Genomic DNA, 25,048 nt, shown 5'->3' on the forward strand with positions numbered 1-25,048 from the left:
AGACAGAAAGCCGGGCCAGGGCGTGTGGATGCTGGGAGTGCAGCCTTGAGACCCTCCTCTCGTGTCCAGCCCCCTCGTGCCCAGCCTTATTCACGCCATCTCGGCGGTGTGAAAAGCTCTGTCCAGTCCTGTTGTGCAACTCTGTATGTCCCATTGTTTTCCTTTTTGCTTTCCCCTCCGGCCAGCCCTGAAAAGCAGGGAGACATCATTAGCCTCAGTTTCTGCTGGAGGGACTGAGGCTCAGCAGTGAATGGCCTTCGGGTTGGAGGTGGGTCCTGAAGTAAGGCAGGCATCAGTCTTCCTGTGGAAGGCTGCAAGTGGGATCGCTAGCTCCCTCGTTCCTTCATGCACTGTTCCAAGTGCCAGGGACTCGGCTGCAGCTGCCCCAACACGCCCTCTCCTACTCCTGGGGTGCCGGTGAGAAAGATGTAAGCCAGACGGTGTCGTGAGTGAGATGGTAAATGCCAAGACAGAAATCAGGACACAAGGCAACGTGGGAGTGAGGACTGCTCTCTGAAGAGAACGAAGCTGGCCCTGCTGAGGTAGGTGTTCAAGGTGGTGGGAACTCAGCAAGTGCAGACGCCTTGCATTGGGAACAAGCCTGTGGAATTAACTTCCAGAAACAGATGGAAGGAAGCAGGTCGCTGAGGGGACGGTGGAAATGAGGCTGAAATGGAAGCACACTAGATGTGCTCTAGAGGGAGTGACTAGCAAGTGCAAAGGCCCTGGGGCAGAGACCTGCTGGATGTCTCCAGGAACATCGTGAAGGCCAGTGTGACTGGAGTGGAGGGGGGAAGAGGACAGGATGGGGGAGTGCGCAGGAAGGAATGCCAGAAGCCGAGCCTCAGGCCAGGGAGCCCCTTTCTCCTCTCTTTTCTTACCTTCTATTCTGGCCCAGGCCCACATCCTAGAGCAGGGCTGGGACTCCTCAGTGGGCAGGAAAGGGCTTGGCCTGGGAATTCCTCCTCCACACCTACTATGTGCAGGGGATTCTGCAGAGCACTGGGCTCACATTAGGTCTCATCCGGGTCCCCTTCTGGAGGATGAGAAAACAGGCCTGAGTGTCAGGCTTTGAATGTACACCTGCCTGAGCTCACAAGGGGCCGTCCCCAGGAGCTGAGAAGGGCATGGATTGGACCTGGTCCCTACCCTCTCTCCTAGTCTCATGACTTTCCACCCTCTCAGACCTGACACCCTTTTAAAATAACATTTATAACCGCCTCTTTAGTCTCCTGAAGTGGATTCACAGGTAATATCACCAGCCTACACATAGAATTTTTTTAAAAAATCGGGTCGCCGGGGGCCATGGTCACAGGGCCAAATGCAGCCGGACTCCCGGTCTCTACTGCGAGGGACGCGGTTTTCCCAAGCAGGGCACGATTCTTGGTCTCTTTCCAAACAGAGCAGGACCGGATACCTTCAGCTACGGCGCAGCTGCGTTCCTGGCAATTCCACGTTTGTTCACACTGGGCAAAAAGTCCGACGTGTCCATACAAGACACGCAGTGAAGCCCTGCCTGGGAGAACTGTAATGGGCCTCTTCCCTCCCGGAACGTCGGAATGCCGCAGGCGCAGGCGTCGGGAAGGCCCACGTCTCAGGATTGCCACACCCCAGTCCCCAACCTCCACATGACCGGATTCCGGATCCCTGTCCTTCAGATAACCAGACACCACCCTGCAAAACTCTACACCTTCCGAAATGCCCCCAGGGGAGGGCCACTCCGCCGACAGTTGATCTCAGTTAATGACCTTATTGAACTGGCTTTATAAAAATAACCTTTAAGTCACTTGATTACATTTCACTTAAGTCGTGCCGGGGCCTTAAATCCTGCGGGCCTCCGGCCCCTCCCTTGTTCCTCGGCACCTGCCCTCCGCAGTCCGGCAGGGGAGGGCGCTGAGCCCGACCTGGGCCCTCGCTTCCTCGGACCTGCTCCGCGCGGTCCTCCCCGCACTTCCTGGAAGGAAGAAAGGAAGGACGGAGGGAGGGGTTAGCGCCCCGTTTTACAGCTGAGAAGAGGAGGGCCAGCCAGCTCCCCATCGCGGCTGCGCAGGTGGGACCTGGCTTCCCGCCCTCTGTCTGTCCCGACCCCGGACCCGCTGGCTTGACCAGCTCTCGCCCACAGAGCTCCTGATGCCAGAGTTTTAATTAGGTGTTCTGTCAACAGGACATGAACTCCACTGGCATCACTGCACTTAGAAATTAATAATAATAATAACTCACAGAGTACAGTAATGCTCTTTGCTGTTCTAAAGACGTTGCGTAATATATATATGTATATACATATATACATATATATATGTAAATCGATCGATGCAACAAACATGTATTGAACATCTACCTCGTGCCAAGGTTAGTGCTGGGTCCCCGGGCTGCATCATAGAAAAGGCAACTCTACGTATGGAAGATTTTTACAATCAGCCTATTTAACCCTCGCGACGACCTGTCATTTGCCCCATTCTACAGATCGGGACGACCGAAGCGCAACGACGTGAGGCGACTTGCTCCTGAAAGTCATGCCGCCGAGAAGGGCGGCTCGTGGGACGTGACGCAGGCGGTCGTGCATGCAGCTCTCGCCCGCGGAGCCGCAAAGTGAGCGCCTATTGCGTGCAGCCGGTCACAGGTATCCTTCTGCAATTCTTACCCACAAATAAGCGGCTGGCCTGACACTGTATAGAGTGAAGTTTCGTACAATTGGGTAACGTGGTCGACCGAATGTTCACGAACCATACGGGGAAAAGGACTTTCATCCCCCGTAACTGGGGATGCGGCGAAAGCAGGTGCGAGCCCGATACAGAAGCGACGGACGCCATCCCTCCCCTAAAACCACAGGAATAACAAGCTCATTCAGAAAAAAAAAAAAAAAAAAAAAAAATCCCCTAAAATTACTTGCCAACTTCCGCCAGCCCGTCTACTCTTTCAGTGTTAAAGGGGGGAAGGACGGGCAGATCGCACTCCCAGGCATCCCGCAAAGTAGGCGGGTCACCTTAGGGGCAACCTTTACCCGCTCAAAAATTCGTCTCACATTAGCAGTGAGGATTCGGGCGTCACCCCGAATCGTTATTTTCCTTACTCATAAGTTTAAGGCATAAAGATATACACGTGTTACTTGCTGGATAGTGAATCCCATTCTCATTATCCCTACGGTGAGTATCAGAGTGGACCGTTGAACTAAGAATCCAGTTCCTTTGCAGTTTGTCTTACTCATTTAGTTAGTTGTTTCTGTCGCTTTCCATTTTATTTGGTGTCTAGAGAGAAGCCGCAACGGTAGTTGCGCCGACCGCCGTATGCAGATAAGGAGCTGGCGTCGCAAAGGCTCACGGGATCTCCCCGCCCCTTCCGGTTTTTGCCTGGTTTGAGCTGTCGCGAGAGTTCGTGCGCCGCACGCCGGAAGCAGCTAGTTGCTCCGTAGCGGCCGAAGGGGCGGGCTCGAGGGCCGAGGGAGCCTAAGCTTCTTGCGGCTCGCTCGGCAGTGCAAGATGGCGGACATCTCGCTGGACGAGCTCATCCGGAAGCGCGGGGCTGCGACGAAGGGGCGGTGAGCGGCCTTTTCTCCCTGCGGTGCTCAGGGCCGGCAGCCTAGCGGGGCTCGGGGCCGGGGAGGGAGCGGCCCGGGAGCGACGCGGAGCGCCGTCTGCGCCCGCCCCCTGCCGCAGCCGCGCTCCTCATTGGCCCGGCCCCGCCGCCGCCGCGGGCCCAGCCGCTCGGCCGTCGGCACTGGTTGGAAGCGCCGTCGCTCCGGGGAGGCCGGCGGGGCCGCTGGCGGCGGCGGCGAGGCCGGGGCGCCCCGTTCGTGGGAGCGGCCCTGGGGGTGGGGGTGGGCGTCCCGTGGGGGGAGGGGTCCGGAAGGTCTTCCCGGCGCAGCCCCCTCTCTTGGGAAGACTGGCCCTCGGGTCCCGGTGCTCCCCGATCTCCGCGCGGCCTTAGAGTTAGGACGAGTGAAGTTTACGGGGAAGTGACTTGCTCAGACTCTGCGTGTTACCGCCGAAGCTGAGACCCGACCTTAACTCCCAAATCCTAGGTGCGCTTCCCCGCTCTGCCGCCTCTATTAACGCTTGTCTCCGTTGCGCGGCGTTTCAAGTTCTCTAAGCGCTTTCATGTAACTACTGTCCCATTTGCTCTTTTCGCCGCCGTATCGGCCAGGTATTGATATTTTCCCCATTTTGCAGACGGAGAGCTTGAGGCCGGGAGAAGTAGAGTGAGTGACTTGTCCGAGGCCACGGAGAGCTGGGAGTCGGGGCTGAGTACCCTCTAGTTGGCCTCAGGCTTGGGCAAAAAAAACCCAGGTGGGACTGGAGGTTAGAGCTTCGTGATGGTTGTAGCTCCGAGTTGTCGGAGAAGACTGTTCTGGATCTGAGAAGATGATTTGCGGTGATGTGCCCCAAATTTCCTCTGGACCCTTAAATATTGTTAGCCATTTCCAGCCTTTATGAGGCCCGGTTCACCTGTATGAAGAAGTGGGAAGCCGGCCAGTAGTTCTCCAGCACACGTTGCATTAGTTCAAGTGTCTTTGTAAACAGGCTGTAAAGATGTTAGATGCTGTTTCTCAGACGTCGCTCACTTAGCAGATGTTTACTAATACCTCCCGTGTGCGGGTGGCTAGAAAATAGATCCTTTCTGTTGCTAACTGAAATGTATTCCCCCACCCCCAGCCCCCTGCACGCATATCCACTGCACCTGCCGCCACCACGTAATTCACCAGCCAGCGCTTCACCTGGGTTCGTTCATAACAGGCACACAGGAAGCATTAATTTACTCAGTCTGTGCTATGTGAGTAGTTCTGCTCTGTGAGTAGTTCTCTCCTAGGTCTTCCCTCTAATAACTGGTGTGGAGTTGGTGCTGAGTCCTCTGGCCACTTCTCCCTCCGGTGCTCGGGGCCGGCAGCCTAGCGGGGCTCGGGGCAGGGGAGGGAGCGCCGTCTGTCTGGGTTTCATAGGTTTGCTGGACAGTGGCTGAATGAACCAGTTTCCCGGGACATGCTCTTTCTGCAATCACTGCCCTCGGTTCCCGACTGCAGTCGGGCTGTTACTGTCTGTTGGGTCTGTACTTTCTTGGCGCCGATGTGTGCAGAGTCTCGTGTTGGGCATTGGGTGGGATCCATGGGATGAACGGGAACTGTGCAACGAGGCAGACGTGGTGCCCTGGTGGGCCTCTTGTTGGGTTCTGTGCCTCCCTGGCAAGATGACTTTTGAGCTGGGCCGTTTCCTCATTTGTAGTAATGGTTCCTGGCAGGTGGTTGTGAGGAGATTAAGTATGAGAATATAAAAATGTGTAAAGTTTGTACCAGGTAGTTAAGTGTTCAGCAAATGAGGGCAGTTACCATGGATCTTTCTTTTGAAGGAGTAGAAGCCCAAACCCCTCCCCGATGGGGGGCAATAGGTAAGCGTTGGAGCCTTAGAGTCAACCTGTGAAGTTTCGAGTCCCTTCTCTCACTTTCCACGTGATCTTTTTTCCTTTTTTAAAAGATTTTATTTATTTGAGAGAGAGAGCATGAGAGAGGGGCGGGTCAGAGGGAGAGGCAGATTCTCTGCTAAACAGGGAGCCTGACTTGGGGCTTGATCCCAGGACCCTGAGATCATGACCTGAGCTGAAGGCAGACACTTAACGGACTGAGCCACCCAGGTGCCCCTCCACATGATCTTATGCAAGTTACTTAACCATTCCATACCTCTCTCATTTATAAAATGTAGATAATACTTATTTTGTTAGGTGATTGTTAGGACTAAGTGAATTCATATATCTAAAGTACTTTAAAAGTATCTGATGGTTCTAAGTGTCCAGTAGATGTTAGCTCTCAGCATCATTATTGAAGGCTTTTAAATATAGAAGTAACATTCCGATTTTGTGTGAGAATATGTGAGAGAATATTGCCTTGCTGTTACATGAAGATTGGATTGGGGGAATGTGCAACAGACTCTACATACTAGTTTGGTCTGCATGCTGTGTTTGGGTTAAACCTGGTGGAAACGTCATTTTTATTTTTACTTGCAAGGACAATGAAGACTATATCCAGGGCATCCCTGTCAAGAACTGAAAGGTCTAAGCTAATTTCCTACAGTAAGCATATTCTGTCTTACATGCTTCCTGGAAGAACTCTGCCCTTCCTGGGAATGAGGGAATGGCATTGCATGGAGGTCCCAGGAGGAACTTTGTGCTTGGTCATTTAAGTAGAACCAGTGATGATCTCCAAAAACTTTCTTCCTCTTTGTCAAAATAGCAGAAGAAACTGTGGAAGTGTAAATAACCTGTTTGCCCACAGGTCATGGAATGTGCTTGTTCTTCAGAGCAGCCATTCGGTTTTGTGTTCATCACACCATGTAAGTCAAGAAAGGGGTCGTTGTCATTATTATTACCTGGGCCCCAGTTAATCATCAAAAGATTTCGATGATTAATGTGAAAATACAGAAAGGGAGAGTTTTGAGTGATACTTCACTCAGCTAGGGTGAGGCGCTCTCCTCCATGCCCAGGACCCATGGATGAGTCTCCCCAGGACAGCACGGGGCACCACCTGCAGTGCGGGCCTGTTCTTGTCGGTTTTTTCCTGAAGCTGTGAGCATACTGCTGGTCAGGTTTGCAAAGTCACCCACTGTGGTTTGATTTGTTGAGCTCTCAGAAGATCGCTGTCTGTCCACTGCCACCTCCTAGTTAGAGAAGGTTCATCTAAGGTGGCAGGCAGCCTTCGTAGGAAGGTCGGACCATGGGTGTGGTGGGTTTGAGCAGCTCTGGCCCAGCTGCCCTGTCTGGGGAGTCCTTGGAGCCGTGGGGAAGGGGGTTGGTCACCTTTTCAGTTCAGGGCAGGGCTCTGGTCCTGGTACTCACTGCTTGTTTCCTTGTTGAAGTAAGATAAAGGAAATGTAGACCTAAAACACAGGGGAGGAAAATTAGTTGTTACGTAACGGAGGGGAAGAAATGGGATTTAAAACATCTGCACAAGACTCTTGGAGGGTAAGGGGACGTGTCTGTGAAGCACCTAATTCAGGGTTGGCTCTCTGTAACAGAACTAATCTGTGTTTTCTCCTTGTAAAGGTGACCTCAGTACACGTAACTCTAACCCAAAGACCCCATGGATTAAAACCACTTTATAATAGTAATCCGGGGCCCCCCTCAAAGGCCTGATCCTTCAGACTAGACATCTATCTGTCCAGAGCCAGCTGTGGTCGGGGCCTGGCAGAGAGTGTGAGGTTCCAGTGGGGACCCTGGCTCTCTCACCCACAGTGCTCTTCCCAGGACCCCTTGGAGCACCCAGCGGGGCCCTGGAAGCAGGGCGGGGGTGCATTGTGTCCGTGTGGCCGGGTGGGGCAGTGCAGAGCCTTGTTCCACGCCTCCCCCGCCCCTCTCCCCAACGTTGAGGCCCAATGTGCAGAATGTGTTTCGGGAACATCAGAGAGTGTGCAGTGGGAGCTGAGGCTGCGGGCAGAAGCTGGGGCCAGACCAGAGGCTCTGCCGAGGGCTTGGGCTTTGTTAGGGAGCCCTCATCAGTTCTTGGAACAGGAGGGTAACACCACGAACTCTCTGTTTTGGAGACCCACTCCTAGCAGGAGTGTTTATTTGAAAAATTCCTGATGACTAATGCCTGCCTTGTCCCCGGCGCTGCTGCCTGCTGGGATGAACAGCCGTCTCTTCATGCGGGAGGAGGAGCAGTGATGATGAAAAGCCTGAGCACTGAGGCTGCTAGAGCTGTTCATGAAAGGGGTTGAAGGAACTGGTGTAACCTGGGAAGTAGCTTCCTCGTGCTCCTGCCTCCCCGGCCACGTCCCCTCCCGCCCCCAGATGGACCTGTTCTCACCCTCCGTGTGGCTGTGAGCGCGAGCTGTTCCTCAGCCTGGGGACAGCACACCCCCTCTTTAACTCTTCAAGTTCTGGTCATTATTTTTGACCCATGCGCTCTAACTGGATACGGGCAAGCCCAGGGCGGCCTTCAGCAGGGCCTCCTCACCTGTCACATGTGCTTGACAGCCTCATTCTCAGGGGTGGGAGGGTGAAAGGAGGAGTTCCGGGGGAGGGGGGCCCTGTAGGGTCCCTGGCACTTAGCGGGTGCTCAGGAGCGGAAAGCTCTTCGAGCCTTTTTTCCATCCACCTGATGCAGGGCTGCGCCGCAGGGTTGCCCCAGGCGGGGAGATGCAGGGTGTGCCCCTGAGAGGCTCCTCGTCCTGCACGAGGTACAGGTTTGGAAACAGAGCCTCGGGATTCAGCACAGTGAGCGCCTCTGCGGTACTTGCGTCCAAGGTTCCACTGCCCCAGGGAGGGCGCCTCGGACTGTGGAAGTGCTAAGGGAGATGAGGGAACACTCTTGAGGGCAGGAGGCGCCCACCAGAGCTTCGAGAGCCAGGAGGCTGCAAGCTGTGGGCCGTGGGGTGTTGTTCCCAGGGCCTGGGGCACACTCGGCTCTCCCCAGCCCTCTCAGCCCTACGGGCGTCTGGTTGTATGCAAGGTCCCCAGAGGCTTTGGGCCTCCCCCTCCTGGAACAGGAGTGCTCCTACCATGCTCTTTGTGGTGACTTGATTTCCCAGCCCAAGGCCTCTGGCTTCAGAGAGGCCCCGTGCGTGGTAAGTGAATAGTTTTATCTGGAGTGCTTTCCACTGACTCTGGTTTTGTCCGGATCTGGACGGTAAATGTTGATCAAAATCCTTTTCCCGGGGCGGCTGGTGGCTCAGTCATTAAGCGTCTGCCTTCAGCTCAGGTCATGATCCCAGCGGGATCCTGCTTGTGTTTCCTCTCTCGCTGTGTGTCTCTGTCAAATAACGGGTGAAATCTAAAAAAAAAAAAAATCCTTTCCGCATTTTACGAGTAGGCCTTCAGTAGTAGCTCCTGGGCTGAACTGCTAGCCTGTTACATTTCTTTTTTTTTTTCTTAAAGATTTTATTTATTTATTTGACACAGAGAGAGACAGCGAGAGAGGGAACACAAGCAGGGGGAGTGGGAGAGGGAGAAGCAGACTCCCCGCTGAGCAGGGAGCCCGATGCGGGGCTCAATCCCAGGACCCTGAGATCACGACCTGAGTTGAAGGGAGACGCTTAACGACTGAGCCACCCAGGCGCCCCTGTTGCATTTCTTTGATGGGCATCATCAACAGATGTAGGGAGCTGAAAGCACTTAAACCAATCAGTGGGGTTACCTCGCCTGCTGCTTGGCCCTGGGGGTTGGGCTTTATTAAGAAGTTTGTGTGCCCTTCATCAATTCCAGGGGCCCCTCAAATAGCGGTGGGTTTCAGCGCCACTACAGAGCATAGCCCCACGATTGTCAAGACCTTGCAGACCATGAACCCGAGGTGGGCCGCTCCAGGGGCGGGTGGGCGCTGTCTGCCACATGCACTTGTTGCGTCTCCCTAATTGTGCTTCCTGAACTCCCTAAACACCCCATTCCTTTTGGCCTTGCCTTTTGTTTTGTTTTTAAACCCATTCCTTTACAGGAGAAAATAGGACAGGGACCAACAAGTAGGGCACCCCACCCCCACCTTAAACTTAACTGACCAATTCTGCAAATGACCCTTTCCCTCTCTCTTCCACCCAGTTCTTGTGTAGACCCATTGGAAAGTAATGAAATCCTAAAGTAATTTGCCATTTTTCAAAGAAAATTGGTACGTGCATCACTGCCTTAGGCAGTCCTCTAGCATACTGGGGACAGCAGGTGTTTCCACTGGTCAAAGGATAACAGGATGAAGGTCCAGATTTGCCTTTACTGGTACCTTGGCTGTGCTCCTGCTGTTCGCACAGGAGCTGGTGGATAGTCTCCCTCCAATCAGTTGGGGAAGGGTGAGGCAGTAGGAGCACCCGCTGACTTGCCCAGTGTGCAGGAGGCCTCTAGGGAGGCCTGGACACAGATGTGGGAAACCGTATAGGAACTCGTTCGGTAGAGTTTTGCCTTCTAACACCAGGGCAGAGATTCTGAACACGGCCGTCATCCAGGATCGCTTGTGGAGTCAAAAATGCAGAAGCCCAGGCCTTCACCCAGATTTTAGATTTAGTAGCTGTGGGGTGGGGTCTGGACAGCTGTGTTTTTAAGCAGTTCCACAGGAGTTTCTAATGCTCAGTCAGGGTTCAGCACCACTTACAAAGCACTGGGCCCGTTCTGCCTCTTCCCGGTCCAGTGGGGAAGAGAAAACAAGCAGATGTAGACAGGCACAAAGGAGGGTTGTCCTGGAAGAATCAGTGAGGGAGGGTTTCCCCAGGAGGAGATGTTGCCTTGGGAGCCGGAGTCCCCAGGCAGGGCGCCTGCTGCGAGAGGCCGGGGTAGGCGGCCTCGTGGGATGGTGGGCAGGTGGAGCGAGGGGGCAGCCTGTGGACACCAGGAAGGACTTCCAGGAAGGACTTGGGATGGTCTTCGCTTTCCTCACAAGCCGCGAAAGGGCCAACAGAGGAACCCCACAAGCAAATGGGGCCTGTTTAATGAGTGTAGTTCATTTCCAATCTTAACAGTTTCTGAATTTGACATTCTTGGTGGTGGTGAGTGTGATAAATACATACTTGGTTTTATCCCTGGTTCCTGGCACACTGTTCCTAAAACTCGTGGGAGTTTCCTGAGTTACGTAGGAACATCTTATGTTCTAATGAGGTGATGCCTGAGGGGCCCCTGGATAGTTTCAGGATGGGGGTGGTTGCCAGAAAGAACTTGGCATGATTAGTTGGAACTTGGACACCTACCCCACTCCCTAACCCCCAACCTCCAGGGAGGGGAGAGGGGCTGGAGATTGAGTCAGTCATCAATGGCCAGTGATTCAGTCAACCTTGCTTACATAATGGGACCTCCATAAAACCCCCTATACAATGGAATTTGGGGGAACTTCTGGGTTGGTGAACACAGCTACGTGCTGGGAGGGTGGTGCACCCAGAGAGGATATGGAAACTCCACACCCCTTCCCCTGTACCTTATGCCTCTCTTCCATTTGACTGTTCTGAATTGTATCCTTTATAATAAACTGATACTAGTAAGTAAACTATTTTTGCTGTGTTCTGTGAGCCATTCTAGCAGATTCATTCTCGAACTTGAGGGGGTGTGGGTCCCCTCAATTTTAGCTAGTCTGTCAGAAGTGTGGGAAGCCCAGGACTTGGGACTGGCATCTGAAGTGAGGGGAGTCTCTTGTGCTGACTCTGGGTAGGTAGTGTCCGATTGAATTGTAGGACACCCAGGTGGTGTCCAGAGAGTTCAAGAACAGTTGATGTGAGGGAAATACCCACACGTTTGGTGTTTGGAAACAACTCAGTGACTTTTTCTTTCCTACCAAGTCCTTGTGTCTTCGGTCTGTTAGCGGGCTAGCTTCCGCTCCCAGCCCAGGGGGCATCTCCCGGCACCGGAGGCCTGGGCTGCCAGGGGCATGCTGGGCACTTTCATTAATCATTTCTTCTCCAGGCCTGTTTGGCCCACCTCACAGAGTGCTGGGGGATGACTGAGAGCACGGCTGTGGAAGAACTTTGGAAACTGAAGTTGCTCTTCAGGTGTGTGGGATTAGGATATTTGGGGATATGCTTTTTTTTTGACTAGCATCATCTGTAGGTTATTGTCCCTAATGGTGTCTCAGAACACCTGGTCTAGGGAGCAAAACAGTCTTACCTAAGTGACAGAAAGCACCAGGCCCTTCTTCCTAATTTTCTTTGCAAGGCAAAGTTAAATGCCATAAACTAGGAAAGAAGTTTCAATATAGGTTTAATTGTTTCTTCAGACAGCGAGCAGATTTCTGGTTTCTCCAGGAACTCCCTCCTGTTCCCAGTATTACGACGGCTCTACTTCCATGGGGTACTATTGATAACCCAGATCCGCTTAATATTGCCGTTTTTACTTGCAGTCTCAACGCCAGACCAGGAGTCGGAGGTGTTCGATCTCGTGTCGGGATCCAGCAGAGCCTCCTCAGCCAGCCAGCCCGCACTGCCACTTTCCAGCAGAGATTTGATGCCCGGCAGAAGATTGGCCTCTCGGACGCCCGGCTCAAGCTGGGAGTTAAGGATGCCCGGGAAAAGCTTTTGCAAAAAGATGCTCGGTTCCGGATCAAAGGGAAAGTGCAGGATGCCAGAGAGATGCTGAACTCGCGCAAGCAGCAGAGCACGGCACCCCCGAAGCCCCGCCAGGTGGCCGATGCCCGCGAGAAGATCAGTTTGAAGCGGAATTCCCCAGCCACCTTCCTGAGCCCACCCATCGGGACAGTGACCCCTGCCCTGAAGCTCACCAAAACCATCCAGGTAGGTGTGACTCTTGCCATATGTTCCTGGGGAGCCAGGAACAAGTGTGGATTCAGGCAGGGAGTGGGGGCCCAGAGTGTTGGGGCAAAATGACAGTTCTCCCAAGTGTTTGTACAGTAACTGTTATGAGGGAGGCAAGGTTTTAATCTAGTTTTATGGAGAAGAAAGGGGGCTCCAGAAAAAGTGACTTTCTCCAGTGAGCTAGCAATGCAGGGAAGAGAGGGGAAAAGACAAGATACTCGTGGGGCGTGTGCTGTGTGGCAGGCACTTAACACATAGGACCTAATGTATCTCTCACCGCAACTCTGGGACCATTACCCCAGTTTTATAAAAGACTCTGGGTCTCAGGGCTGTGAATTACTGTGCCCAGAGTTAACACACTCGTCCGTGGGAGGCCCGGGGCAGGAGCCTAGTCAGACCCGGCCCCTCATCAGGGCACTGGGTGCTTGCACAGCCACCAAAGGGGATGCAGACAGCATTCAGTGGTCACGGCAAGTTCGGGAACAGGAACAGCAGTGGTGGCGAACATTTACTGAGCCAGGTTCACTGAGCAGGATGCCGAGGCTTCCTGTCACTCCTGCTTTGGGCACGAGGCACTCTGGAGGCTACTACAGGCCACAGCTGAGGGCCACCATATTTCAGGTTCAGTGATTCCTTTCTCGTGGAGAACATGTGTGGACCCCTGGAGATGAATCACGATCTCTGTGTGTTTCTAGGTCCCCCAGCAGAAGGTCATGGCACCGCTGCACACCCATCCTGCTGGAATGAGGATCAACGTTGTCAATAACCACCCGGCCAAACAGGTGAGAGAGCGAGAATGTGAGTATGTGGGCGTGAGTGTGCATACGGTGTGTATGTGTACACGGGCGTGTGCTTTGAGGGGCTCCGCCAGGTGGATTAATGAGGCCTGGCCAAGGTTCCCAGTGTGAGGAATTGGAGGGATTACATTTGGGGTTTTGCAGTTTGTGAGTTTTATTTACTTTTAGTTTTACTTATTTTTTTTTATTTAAAAATTTTTATTATCTGTCAGAGAGAAAGCATGAGCAGGGGCTGTGGCAGAGGGAGAAGCAGGCTCCTCACTGAGCAAGGAGCCCGATGTGGGACTCGATCCCAGGACCCTGGGATCATGACCTGAGCCCAAGGCAGACGCTTAACTGACTGCACCACCCAGGCGTCTATTTACTTTTATTTTTATTTTTTCAAAGATTTATTTTAGAGAGTGCGTGCGAACGGGGGAAGGGGCAGAGGGAGAGTGAGAACCCAAGCAGATTCCCTGCCAGAGCCCACAACCTTGAGATCATGACCTGAGCCGAAACCAAGAGTTGGACGCTCAACTAGCTGAGCCACCCAGGAGCCCCTGCAGTTTATGAGTTTAAAAAAAAAATAAATAAATAAACTTACAGTGGGGGGTTGGGTATGCAAGGGGCAGAGAGGCAAATTGAAAGTCTTCTGTTTTTTGTTATTAAAGTAGTGTGTGCTTGGGGCGCCTGGGTGGCTCAGATGGTTAAGCGTCTGCCTTCAGCTCAGGTCATGATCCTAGGATCCTGGGATCAAGCCCCACATCGGGTTCCTGGCTAAGCGGGGAGCCTGCTTCTCAACTCTGCCTCTCCCCCTGCTCATGCTCTCTCTCTATCTCTGTGTCTCAAATTAATAAATAAAATCTTTAAAAATAAATAAAAATAAAGTAGTGTGTGCTTAATATAGAACACTTACAAAACAGAAAAAGAATAAGAAGGAAAAAAGAGTTCTTGTGCTCCTGCTCTCCAAAGCCAGCTGCTGTTGAAATTCTGCCCTGGCTCCTTCCTGGTTTTTTGTGTTTTTAAGTGTCATTATTATTGAGTTAATGCCTAGTCGTAGTTGTGTGCGTATTATTATATTATTATTATTTTTTAAAGATTTCATTTATTTATTTATTTGAGAGAGAGAGTGTGTGAGAGAGAGAGAGAGCGCAAGAGGAGGTAGGGTTAGAGGGAGAAGCAGACTGCCCGCCGAGCAGGGAGCCCGATGTGGGACTCGATCCCGGGACTCCGGGATCATGACCTGAGCCAAAGGCAGTGGCTTAACCAACTGAGCCACCCAGGCACCCTATTATATTATTATCCAATTTTGTGTCCTTTTGTTTTCACTTTATAACTTAAGCACTTCTGTGATTCACATTTACTCTAAATATTTTTAATAACTGTATAATCCATTGAGTTAATGTTCCAGTTTATTTAAGCCATTTTCCTCTAATTTTCACTGTTAGAAATCCTTCTGTGAACATCTTTGTGGCTAAAGCTCTTTCTGGGGTTTGGATTTATTTCTGTAGACCAGACTGCCAAGGATGAACTTTCTAAACCAAGATTATAAACACATGTTTTAAGGTGTTTCTAGGTGTTGCCTGCTTGTGGAAAGGTAGTTCTCGTGTACGTGGAGGTTGCAGCACTTTTGTTGGGCCCTTGTGGGTGGAGAGCCGGCCTGTGAGGATTTGACTCCCAGGCCGGTCTCCCCCGGTCCTCCCCTGCCCCCCACCCGCGTCTCCCTCCAGCTACTGGCTCCGTGTGTCTTGCTGTTCTTGCTCCAAATGTTCTCTGAGGGCCTGCAGGCCACGTTAGCTTTTTTTTTTTCTTTTCAGAATTTATATGATTTGGAAGATGATGATGACTCTGTAGCTCCCATTCCTAGTAAACAGATGAAATTTGCAGCCTCGGGTGGCTTTCTCCACCACGTGGTAAGACATTTTATGTTTTCCTTCCACTCACCATGTGCATCTGGTCCAGTGGATGGGCGAGGTGGTGGAGAGTACGGCCTTTCAATTCAGAAATCTTTCTTCATGTGGGTCATAAGAATTTCAGAACTGCTAATGCAACCCCTGGCTTATACATGCTGAGACCAGGGGGTCCAGTGCTGTGCTCGAGGCCCCATAGCTAGTAAGGTGCAGGGCTGCAGCTTCCGCTTGCTGTTTGAGACCCTGCAGGGGAAATGTGAGGTCCCAGAGGAGGGAATCGCCTTTTCTTTCCTTTGTGGCAGGACGTTCTGCATGTCCCCTTCCCTCCGTGGTCAGCAGCTCTGGCCCGTTCTTGACACCGGATCCCCTCAGTTGGTGTGTTAGCAGGAGTAAGCTGCACCTTTCGTGTGCACTCCACCGGGTGCAGCCTGCATGCCGGGCAAGCTTGCTAGACTAGACTAGGCTGCTGGGCAGATCCCACTCAGAGAAGGAACGAGAGCAGTATCTGGGACCGTCAGGGTGGCCAGCAGCAGCGGGTATAGCCCGTGACAGGGAGGGCAGCCAGGGGGCACTGAGCCAAGTGCCTTTGTTTGGCCTTCAGAGGCCCAAAGACTCTGTTTTTGTCACCGCATTGAGTGAATGGCCCAGTTTCCTGGTTACCGCTGAAGTTCTTGAAGCTGAATGGTTTGGAAGGGGCTGGGCCTTTGCATGGTTGAACTGCTAAGGTCTGCTGCCAGGGGAGCGGTCAGCTGGCTCAGTTCCTGGCTCACTCTACTTGAAAGAATGCGGTATTTGTGTTACCTAATTTAAGACTGCCCTACTCTCCTACCCAGTAAGGTGGGTGCTGTTATTAGTCCTATTTTACAGGTGAGGGATCAGCCCAGAGAGGTTAAAATATGTTCAGTATCACCCAGCTTATAAGTAGCGGATCTAAGAGTCACGTTTACACAGTCTGGCTCCCAGGCCGCGTGTACCATACTGTACTGGCCGTCAGTAATCAAAAAGCAGTTTAAGAAATGTGGGGCCCAGGAAGACATTTCATTTGCTTTGGAGAAGCTGGTGCACCAACCCTGCCCCATACTCTGCCCCTCTGGCGGCTGCAGCCCTCCCTTCTTCCTGAGTCAGTACCTTGGGGGCACGGTCTTCAGTCACCAAGGTCACCCGCCGTTTCTGCCTCATACGTGTTTTTCTTCAGATACATTCATACCAAGGAGTTTCCTTGTTTATATTTCCAAAGGACCCCATCCCCGGTTAGGGAGGGCAGGGGAGGGAGGGAACGGTTTCTGCTGGCTTGCACGGCGACTCTGCCAACATGTCCCTCGCGGTCTGGGAGCCAGGCAGGCCAGGGCTACGCATGGTGCCTCCGTGTGGCAGAAACGGGAACCAAGAAGCTGGGAGTCTAGACCTTCTGAAGGGTGGGTTCCTCTGCTAGGCCAGCTCAGAGCTGATGATTAGCCCATTGTGATAGAAACCTATCTGGGAATGAACTTGACTCTAAGCTTTTGGCCTTCTGCTTAGCCCCAAATCGTAGGTTTTCAAAAAATTTCAGTGGTCTGGGTAGGCCTGTGGCTCCAGGTCAGGCCTGCATGGAAGTTTCTCCCCAGGGGTTTCCTGCACTAGAGCGTGGCTTCTGTGAGCACGTGGGCAGACTGCGTTTCTCCCCTCCAGCCCCTTCCTTGGGGGAAGTCACAGGCAGCCTTTTTGGCTCTAGATCTCTAATGGAGTTGGGGAGCTGGGAGGCCTTGGGGGTGGGGGTTGTCGGCCCCATAGGGCTTCTCTCTTGCCTTCTTCTCTAGCTTCTCAGATTCCTATCTGCCTCTTTGTTTAGGCCGGACTGAGCAGTTCCAAGTTCTCCATGTCTAAGGCCCTCCCTCTCACCAAAGTGGTTCAGAATGATGCATACACGGCTCCTGCCCTCCCCTCCTCTGTTCGAACAAAAGCCTTGACCAGCATGTCTCGGACACTAGTGAACAAGGAGGAGCCCCCGAAAGAGCTCCCACCTGCTGAGGTGAGGCTAAGGTGAAGGAGGGGAAGCGACTGCACCCCTCCTTGTTGAGAGTCAGCCTGTGCTGGGTGGGCTGTGTGTTGTGTGTACGCTGTTGAGTCCTCACAGCACCTCCGTGAGGTGGGCATTGCCACCTCCATTTTACAAATGAGCAAACCAAGCCTCAGCGACAAGCTTGCGGGCGAGTAGAAGAAACGGAGCTGCAGACTGAGCAACTCTGGTGAATAGAACAGAGGTCTGCCCCGAGGAGAGCTGCTGGGACCACTGAGGAAAGAGCATTTGATTTACTGGGCAAGTCGGGAAGGCTTTAAGGAGAAGGTGTCATCTGAGCTGGGTGGGTCTTGGCACGTGATTGGCATTCCATGCAGAGGCTCAGAGGCCTGCAAGTGTCGGGCGTATCTCGGAGGTGGTGAGAGAGTTTCGGGCCCTGAGCGTTGTGGTGGGGCATGACTGTGACAGGCTCCCTAGGGGGCTTTCCTCTGGGCCTTCCTGGTCACTCGCATGCTGCTGCTGAGCGCACAGCTGTTGTCTGATTCTGGGAACTGTCTTGTCTGGCAGCCTGTCCTCAGCCCTTTGGAAGGCACCAAGATGACCGTGAACAATCTGCACCCTCGAGTCACTGAGGAAGACATTGTGGTGAGTACTGTGTCCTGCCAGGATTCTAGCTCTCAAACCACGTCTGTGTCAAGGGACCCCAAGACCACCCCAGGTACACTGATTCCCTGAGGCTCACGGGACTCCTCAGAGAGTCCTGTCGGGGCTGAGATTTATTACAGGATATAGAGCAAAATCCGCAAAGAGAAGGGCTCATGGGGCAGAGGCCAGGGGAATACAGGTGCAAATTTCTGGATTCCTCCCCAAGTGGAATCACACAGAATGCACTTTATTCCCCCAGCAACGAGCTGTGATACGTGAAAGCAGGGAACTCGGTACAGACTCAGTGCCCAGGGCCTTTACTAGGAACTAGTCGTGTAGGCTCCCTCTGCCCCTGCATACCAGCGTTCCAGACTCCTAGGGGGAAAGCAGGTATTCAGCATAAACCACGTTATTTGCATAGATTAGGCTCAGTGAGCCACTTTTATCAACTAGGGTGGTGGGAGCCCTCCCCAATTCCAGGTTGCCCGACACCAGCCAAGATCCGGCCTTGGAAGCAGGTCTTTCAAAAGATAGCAGTTGGGCTGGCTGTGCTAACTCTGTTCTTCACAGCGACTAAACCAGGGCCAGGGCATCGTGCTGGATGGGTCTGAATGGGATCCTCTAGTCCCATGGTTCACAACTCAGTGGTTCCTATTTTCCTGTGAGTCTTTGGAACTTCTGCCTCCTCTAGGGGTTTTCATGATGATTCCAGAGTAAAAGGAATGAGATAGATCAGTGTTATCTGGTGGTTGGCGCCCCTGGATTGCCCTGTTCTGTCCTGTCCCGCCCTTAGTCATGGGCAAAACCTAAACCTGGTAAGGACAGAGCCAGATGCAGCCAGGACTTCTCTTCCACCTTATTTTCATTTAGGCACCAAAAAAACCACTATTAATTTAAAAATCCAGGTGCCCTTTTAACTCTGAACTGTCAGATCAGAGAAGGAATGCACCTGGACTCCAGCGTCTCTTTGCAGCTGAGTTTCAAGTTCGGTAACAGCCCATAAAGGCCACCACGTTTGACAGTGGTTTTGAGTGTGAAACACGAGTGCTGTGTGATAGCCCTGAGAAGTGAGCAGGCTCCCCAGCGCATGGTACACATAATGGGCGTTGCAGCCTGCTTTGTCTGATACCTGACAAGTTAATAGAGGATTAAAATAGATTTCTTTGCCTGATTATAAAAGTAGTAATAGCTACAGTTTATTGGGCACTTAGTATGTGGCAGGTGCTTTGTAGGCAGGATCTTTGAAAATACAGAGTAGTGGGAACGGCCCCCCTGTGGTGATCACCATGAGCTTGAACGCCGGCAGTAGCCACCCTCCCTTTCCCCACATGGGTAATGTTGAGAGAACAGCAGTACAATTGGGATCACACTTAGTATTCAGGTCCGTATCTTGGTTTTGGTATTTAACAGTTTCCACTTTATCATGAAAAACATTTCAGTGACCTCTGCAGAAACCTCTTCTGTCCTCATGAGAGCCTTGTGGAGGGAGTCGCAGGTGAGGACATGGCGTGGGTGCTGGCCGGCCTCCGTGGTCTATCTCCACATTGTCTTCCTTCTCTGGCCTCCCATCCTGCCCTGTAAAAGGAGGTGGGGGCGCCAGGGGACATAATGATGGTGGTAACACACGCCTACAGAGCATTGCCCTAAAAAATGCCCCCAGTTGAGCTTTCAGCGACCCTAGGAGGAAGGCGAGACCATTCCTTTTCTTTTTTTCAGAAGAGAAGACTCATTGTCAGAAAAGTTAAATAACTTGCCAGATTCCCTGGTGACATATTTACCACTGCCTTTGATGAGCCTACACGTTCCTTTTCATGACCGGGCCCTCAGAGAAATTCTGTAACTGTTATCCTTGTTGAGAAAGTGGGTGCAGAAGCAGGAAGTCTTTGGGGGTGCCTTGCTGAAGGACACACGGACTCCAGGGCTTAGAAGCCCAGACCCATTTCTTGCTGCCAGCTTGGCTCGACCCCTCATCTGGTCCCACATCGAGAGGCCTGTGGATGTCCCAGGGACACCACCTAAAACAGCACCTCCCAAAATCCTGGGCGCTGGGCATATTCAACTGGAGTGCAGCTGCCAGTCTACTCAGAGCCCTCTGGAGTGTGTGAATGGCAGGCAGGCAGGATAACAGCCCCAAATTCTTCTACAACCCCAACCCCTCCTGTTGTTTGCAGGAGCTTTTCTGTGTGTGTGGAGCCCTCAAAAGGGCTCGGCTGGTCCATCCTGGGGTAGCAGAGGTGGTCTTTGTGAAGAAGGACGATGCCATTACTGCATATAAGAAGTATAACAACAGGTGTTTGGACGGTAAGTCAGGGAGAAAGCCACCTCCCCTTCCTGCTGTTCACTCTCGGGCAGCAGGCCTTCAGAGCGAGCCTTCCTCTGAGACGGGTGGGAGGACTCCTGGCACATTCAGCCCTCTGGATGGAAGGTTTCCCGTGCGCCAAGGACAGACAGGCATGTGCGATCCCCTGAGCTGCCTGTTGTGCAGGGCCCTGGGTTTTCACCCAGCCGTGGGACTTCAGTCGAGTGAGCAGAGAAACATCGTTTCTCCATGGATGGTTCTCTTAAGAGGTCTTGCCGGGGAAACCAAAAGTACTAGCCGCCTCCTTCCAGATGTTGGTCTGATTACTGAGAGAGAGAATGAGAGACAGAGAGCATGAGAGGGAGGAGGGTCAGAGGGAGAAGCAGACTCCCTGCCAAGCAGGGAGCCCGATGCAGGACTCGATCCCGGGACTCCGGGATCATGACCTGAGCCGAAGGCAGTCGCTTAACCAACTGAGCCACCCAGGCGCCCCGAGTTTAAAAGAGTTCTTTAAAAAAAAGAATTCTTTATATATTAATTCGTCTCTTACCAGATAACTGATGTGCCAACTTTTTCTCCCATTTTGTAGGTTGTCTTTCCCTCTTCTTTTTGATCTATGTATTTTTCTCTAAGCAGTGCTTTAGCTGCATCCCATAAATTTTGGTATGTTGTGTCTTTATTTTCATTCATCTCAAAGTATTTTCTGAATTCCCTTGTGATTTCTTCTTTGACCCATTGGTTATTTAAGATTGTTTTTAATTTCCATGTATTTTTGAATTTGCCAAGTTTCCTTCTGTTGCATGAGTGTTTAAGGAGAATATGTATTTTGCTGCCGGTAGATGTCTGTTAGGTCTAGTGAGTTCATAACGTTGTTTGAATCTTCTGTTCCCTTGTCAGTCTTCTGCCTCGTTCTATCCATTACTGAAAGCAAAGTATTGAAATCCTCAACTATGATTGTTTCTTTCAGTTCTGTTAGTCTTGCTTTGTGTATTTGAGGGTTTGATGTTAGTTGTATATATGTTTGTAGATGTTAGTTGTATATATGTTTATAATTGCTCTCTCCTGGTGGAGTGACCCTTTGATCCTTGCAAAATGACCTCCTTTGTCTTGGGGCGCCTGGGTAGCTCAGTTTAGCATCCGACTCTTGGTTTCGGCTCAGGTCATGATCTCGGGTCATGGGATCGAGCTCGTTGAGTTCAAGCTCTGAATGGAGTCTGCTTATGATTCTTTCTCCCTCTCCCTCCCGCCCCTCTCTACTCACTTGCGTGAATATTTTCTAATGTGACATTTTAGGTCCTTTAAAGATTTTTTTCACTATATATGTAATTTTTTTTTAAGATTTTATTTATTTGAGAGAATGTGAGAGAGAGAGAGAGAGAGCACAAGACGGGGGAGGGTCAGAGGGAGAAGCAGACTCCCTGCTGAGCAGGGAGCCTGACACAGGACTCGATCCCAGGACCCTGGGATCATGACCTGAACCGAAGGCAGTCACTTAACTGACTGAGCCACCCGGCGCCCCATTTTTCACTCTATTTTTTGAGTTGCTACCTTAATGGCTGCTCAAGGGTTTACAGTACCAGAATCTATTTCAGATAAGTATTAAATTAATTCCAGTGAGGTATTAGAAATGTGACCCCTATATGGCTCTGTTCCCTCTTCCCCCTCTCGTGTGCTGGGATTGCTGTACTCCTCTCATAGTGTGGAGAGCGGCGTCGCAGTCAGTACCTGGAGCAGCTAATCCTTCATAGACCAAGTGGAAGCCTGTGTGTGCACTTGTGAATTCTTCTTTCACTTAATTGTGTTGCATAAACATTTTCCTTTACCTCACAAACGAGTTTAGACAGAGTCGCACTGAGTTCAGGTTCTCCCTTCCTTCTGCTCTCCTCTCCTGCTTAAAGTGAGAAGTGAGGTCTGTTTCCACTTTGGTGCCGTCCTTGCTGAGGTTTCGTGGACCTCATGCCCTGGGATTCCCAGAGCCTGGCAGCCCCTTCCCCCGTCGTGAGCCAGAGCTGCCAGCAGTGGGGGCTTCGACCTCCTGGTGATAGAGGGAGCCCCTGTCCTTTTGTCCTGAGCCAAAGTCTCATCGCAGAACCTTTTTTTCCTTGGTTTTTCAGGGCAACCCATGAAGTGCAACCTTCACATGAACGGGAACATCATCACCTCAGACCAGCCCATCCTGCTGTAAGTTCCAGAGGCAGCGGTGCTGGGGGCCGGGTGGAGCTTTTCTCCTCGTTTGCTCTGTGGGGTTCTTGTCATTCTGCAGAGTAACGTGCCTGCGTCAGCACTTCCTCTGGCATTTCCTCCGGGCTGACGCTGAGTGGGCCGCCCCAGGTGGGCCACCGCGTTGCTGAGTGGTGTACAGTGACCTGTCATTTCCGCAGGGCATTGACCCCACGGGGGCTCATGTTTAGACCTCGTTCTCAGCTTTATAATTCAGAAATGCCTGAGAAGAGAGTGGCGAGCAGACCAGTTGTGTCTTTGTTCCACTGTGGGCTCCATCCAAGTGAATGGAAAATGCTACCTCCTTGTCCCAGACCCTGGTGGAGACAGGCCCCGCTGCCGGCCCTTGTTTTATGACATGCACCTGCACATACATGCCTGGCCCAGACTGAGGCTTTTTTTGGAGCCTGAGATGCATGAAATGTAGATTGGCAGGACGTCCTTTTATAGAAGAGGAGGCAAAACCTCAGGAAGGTATTAGACTTGCCAAGGTGGGTGGGGCAGGCAGACTTTGAAATTTAGAAAGACCGGAATTTGAACCTCAGATAATGAATTGTGTGATTTGGACTAGTGTTTTAAGCTGCACTCCAGGAATAAGTTGTATTCTGGAAAATGTGGGTTTTACGACCTAGTAAGTTTGGGCTAAAGAGAGTGAAGCCGATTTCTTGACTTCAAGCCTTCTCTAACTACGTAATAAGTTGATGTGTATGTGATTGTCTCTAAAGGGCATGCAGCATTTCCTAAAGTTAAAACCCCAGATCACAACAGGCTGCATTTCAATTTTGTCAACTGCAAATTAAAAAATGATGGATTTGCTATAAAATGTCATGAGATCAGGAGGTACAAAAAGCATTATGTTCAGCACCTAGCTCTCATAACAGACTTAGTAAATGATGGGCTCCCTTCCCATCTGAGGGAAAACTGACAAGGATTTTGACTCTTCTCTGCTCCCCACAGACGGCTGAGTGACAGCCCCTCAGTGAAGAAGGAGACTGAGCTGCCTCGCAGGGTGAATTCTACCGCCTCATCTAACCCTCCTGCCGAAGTGGACCCTGACACCATCCTGAAAGCGCTCTTCAAGTCTTCAGGGGCGTCTGTGACTACACAGCCCACAGAATTCAAAATCAAACTTTGAGCTGGAGGGGCGGGAGGGTGAGGCAGCCAGAAGCAGGGGCAGAGGAGGGTGGCTCTGTTTCCTAAAGCAAAGCTTGTGACCAATGGGCCGTTGGACTGGAGGCCCCTGAGCGTGGGAAGGGTTGCCGGGGGTAGAGCGCTTCCTCACTGGACGGGACCCACCTTTCTGTGTTGTGTTCTACCCTGTGCTCTTCTGTACGTTAACATTTCCTGTAGTCTATTTCTTCTCCCTCCACCTCATCACCAAGGTAGGCTTGTGTTGCTCAGTGTCTCTCCCCCTCATCTCAGCCCCAAACTGATTTCTTGTTTGAAAATGGTACCCTAAGTTCTCTGGATGGCTTTCTTGTGGCCCCGTGGAATGCAGGGCAGGGGCCTCTGTGAAGGACACCTTTTTCTCCAGGAGGCGAGGAGTTGCCTCCCCTTTCTCTTTTTTAAACTTTCAAAGGAAGTGGGAAGTGGGAGCCCCTGCCCTCCTAGTTCCGGGAAGCCAGGTCAGCTCGAGAGCTGTGCCAGTCACCTGCCTGGTCATTGCAGGTGGCCCGGGCGGGGATCAGGCCACAGCCCTCTTGTCCTTGCGTCACGATTGGCTCTAGACAGTGTGGTCTGGAGAGGGCCATGTGGCAAGGGCAGGTGAGGCTGCCACTCTGCTGGGAAGAGCATCCCCGGTCCTTGCTGCGCTATCTTCTGGCGGCTCACGGTCCGTTCTTGAGTTCACGTCTCCCTGTCCTTGCATCCTGCCGTGTGCCCCACCCCAGCTCTCAGCCTTCTGGGTCTCATTGCCAGGAGAAGTGTGCATCATCAGCCCTCCCAGTTCTCACCTGGCACAGCGCTTGTCACACCTGGTTTGGGTGCAAATGCCAGCTCTCTGCTAGTTGGATTTTTTTTTTTTTTTTTTTTAAAGGTCTGCCTCTTGTTTTGTGACACTGAGGGTCTGGGGATTATTTGAATGGGAGATACTGGCTTGCTCCTGGCTCTTCCTTTCTGGCCTCAGATGCCTACAGGACAGTAGGGATGCTGAGAGAGGCACAGATCCACCTGCCACCAAGGGGCACTGTTCCCAGTGTTGTGACTGACCCATCCTTCCATGACCAGAGGGGTCTTTCCCTGCCTTGGCAGTGAAGGGCGCAGGGAGTGCTGGGTGGTAGGCAGGGTGTGGAGAGAGCAGAGCAGCCCTTCCAGGTGAGTTGGGGCAGAACTGTAGCCCCCAGGGGCAGCCCCTAACTGAATACCAGGACAGCATGGCGTCACTGGCCTCCTCAGTCTCCTGCTGCTTTGTTGGGACTGCAGAGGGAATCCAGGTGGCAGACCTGGAGCGAGTTGGGCAGCAGGGCTCGGGGAGCTCTTCAGAATCAGTAGCAAGTGAGCACTGTGAAAGGCACGAGTCTAGGAAGTAGAGGGGACCTGAGACACTTAAGAGCCTTTTGTGGCCTGCTTGCGACCAGCCCAGTGAAGAAAAATCTGGAAACTCATGTTTCCAGAGTTCGGTCTGTAAGCAGGAAGGACCCAGGCTTTGAGCACCGTTCAGTCCTCCAGCTCTAAGACTGCTCAGGCCTTGGAAGTCAGTGGGGGGTACCTGATGGCGCTCCACCTTCTGGTTCTTCAAAGAATGCTGCTTTTGTTCCTTTGTTCCCTTTTCCCCCTTGGAATGGGTGCAAACGCAGCTGGAAGACATTCCTCCTACACTTGCCCCTTCCTGATCCATGAGAACACCTACAAGGCAGTAGGACCTGGTTTCTCAGGTACTGGGGACAGTTGGATCACTGCTTGGACTCTGCTTCAAGTAGGGATGGTAAATATCCTGCCTGCATGGCTTTACCCTCCTCTGACCCCTCCCCCCCCCCCCCCCCCCCACCCCCCCCCTCACTCCCCCCCCCTCCCCC

At 52.2% G+C, this 25,048-nt stretch overlaps 1 protein-coding gene and 1 non-coding gene across 3 annotated transcripts; one reads left to right on the forward strand and one right to left on the reverse strand.

Moving 5' to 3' along the window:
- Positions 1-2,938: 2,938 nt before the first annotated feature.
- Positions 2,939-3,087, reverse strand: LOC117998937. Its single transcript, XR_004676145.1, has one exon. It is a non-coding gene; the product is annotated as a U12 minor spliceosomal RNA (small nuclear RNA).
- A 276-nt stretch (positions 3,088-3,363) lies between these two features.
- On the forward strand, positions 3,364-24,811 carry POLDIP3 (DNA polymerase delta interacting protein 3). 2 transcript variants are annotated; one of them, XM_034987366.1, is made up of 10 exons: positions 3,781-4,018; positions 11,344-11,429; positions 11,777-12,167; positions 12,884-12,970; positions 14,782-14,877; positions 16,703-16,882; positions 17,438-17,515; positions 19,687-19,816; positions 21,929-21,995; positions 22,992-24,811. In XM_034987366.1, exons 2-10 carry the CDS (start codon positions 11,377-11,379, stop codon positions 23,167-23,169), a joined length of 1,260 nt encoding a protein of 419 aa, XP_034843257.1. In that variant the 5' UTR covers positions 3,781-4,018; positions 11,344-11,376; the 3' UTR covers positions 23,170-24,811. The 2 variants fall into 2 exon arrangements, with proteins under 2 accessions (XP_034843256.1, XP_034843257.1); XM_034987365.1 differs by lacking the exons at positions 3,781-4,018; positions 11,344-11,429 and adding an exon at positions 3,364-3,535.
- Positions 24,812-25,048: the final 237 nt, after the last annotated feature.

Source organism: Mirounga leonina, unplaced genomic scaffold, assembly GCF_011800145.1.
Source record: "Mirounga leonina isolate KUSES-001 unplaced genomic scaffold, KU_Mleo_1.0 Mir_418, whole genome shotgun sequence".
In the NCBI taxonomy this organism is placed as follows: Eukaryota; Metazoa; Chordata; class Mammalia; order Carnivora; family Phocidae; genus Mirounga; species Mirounga leonina.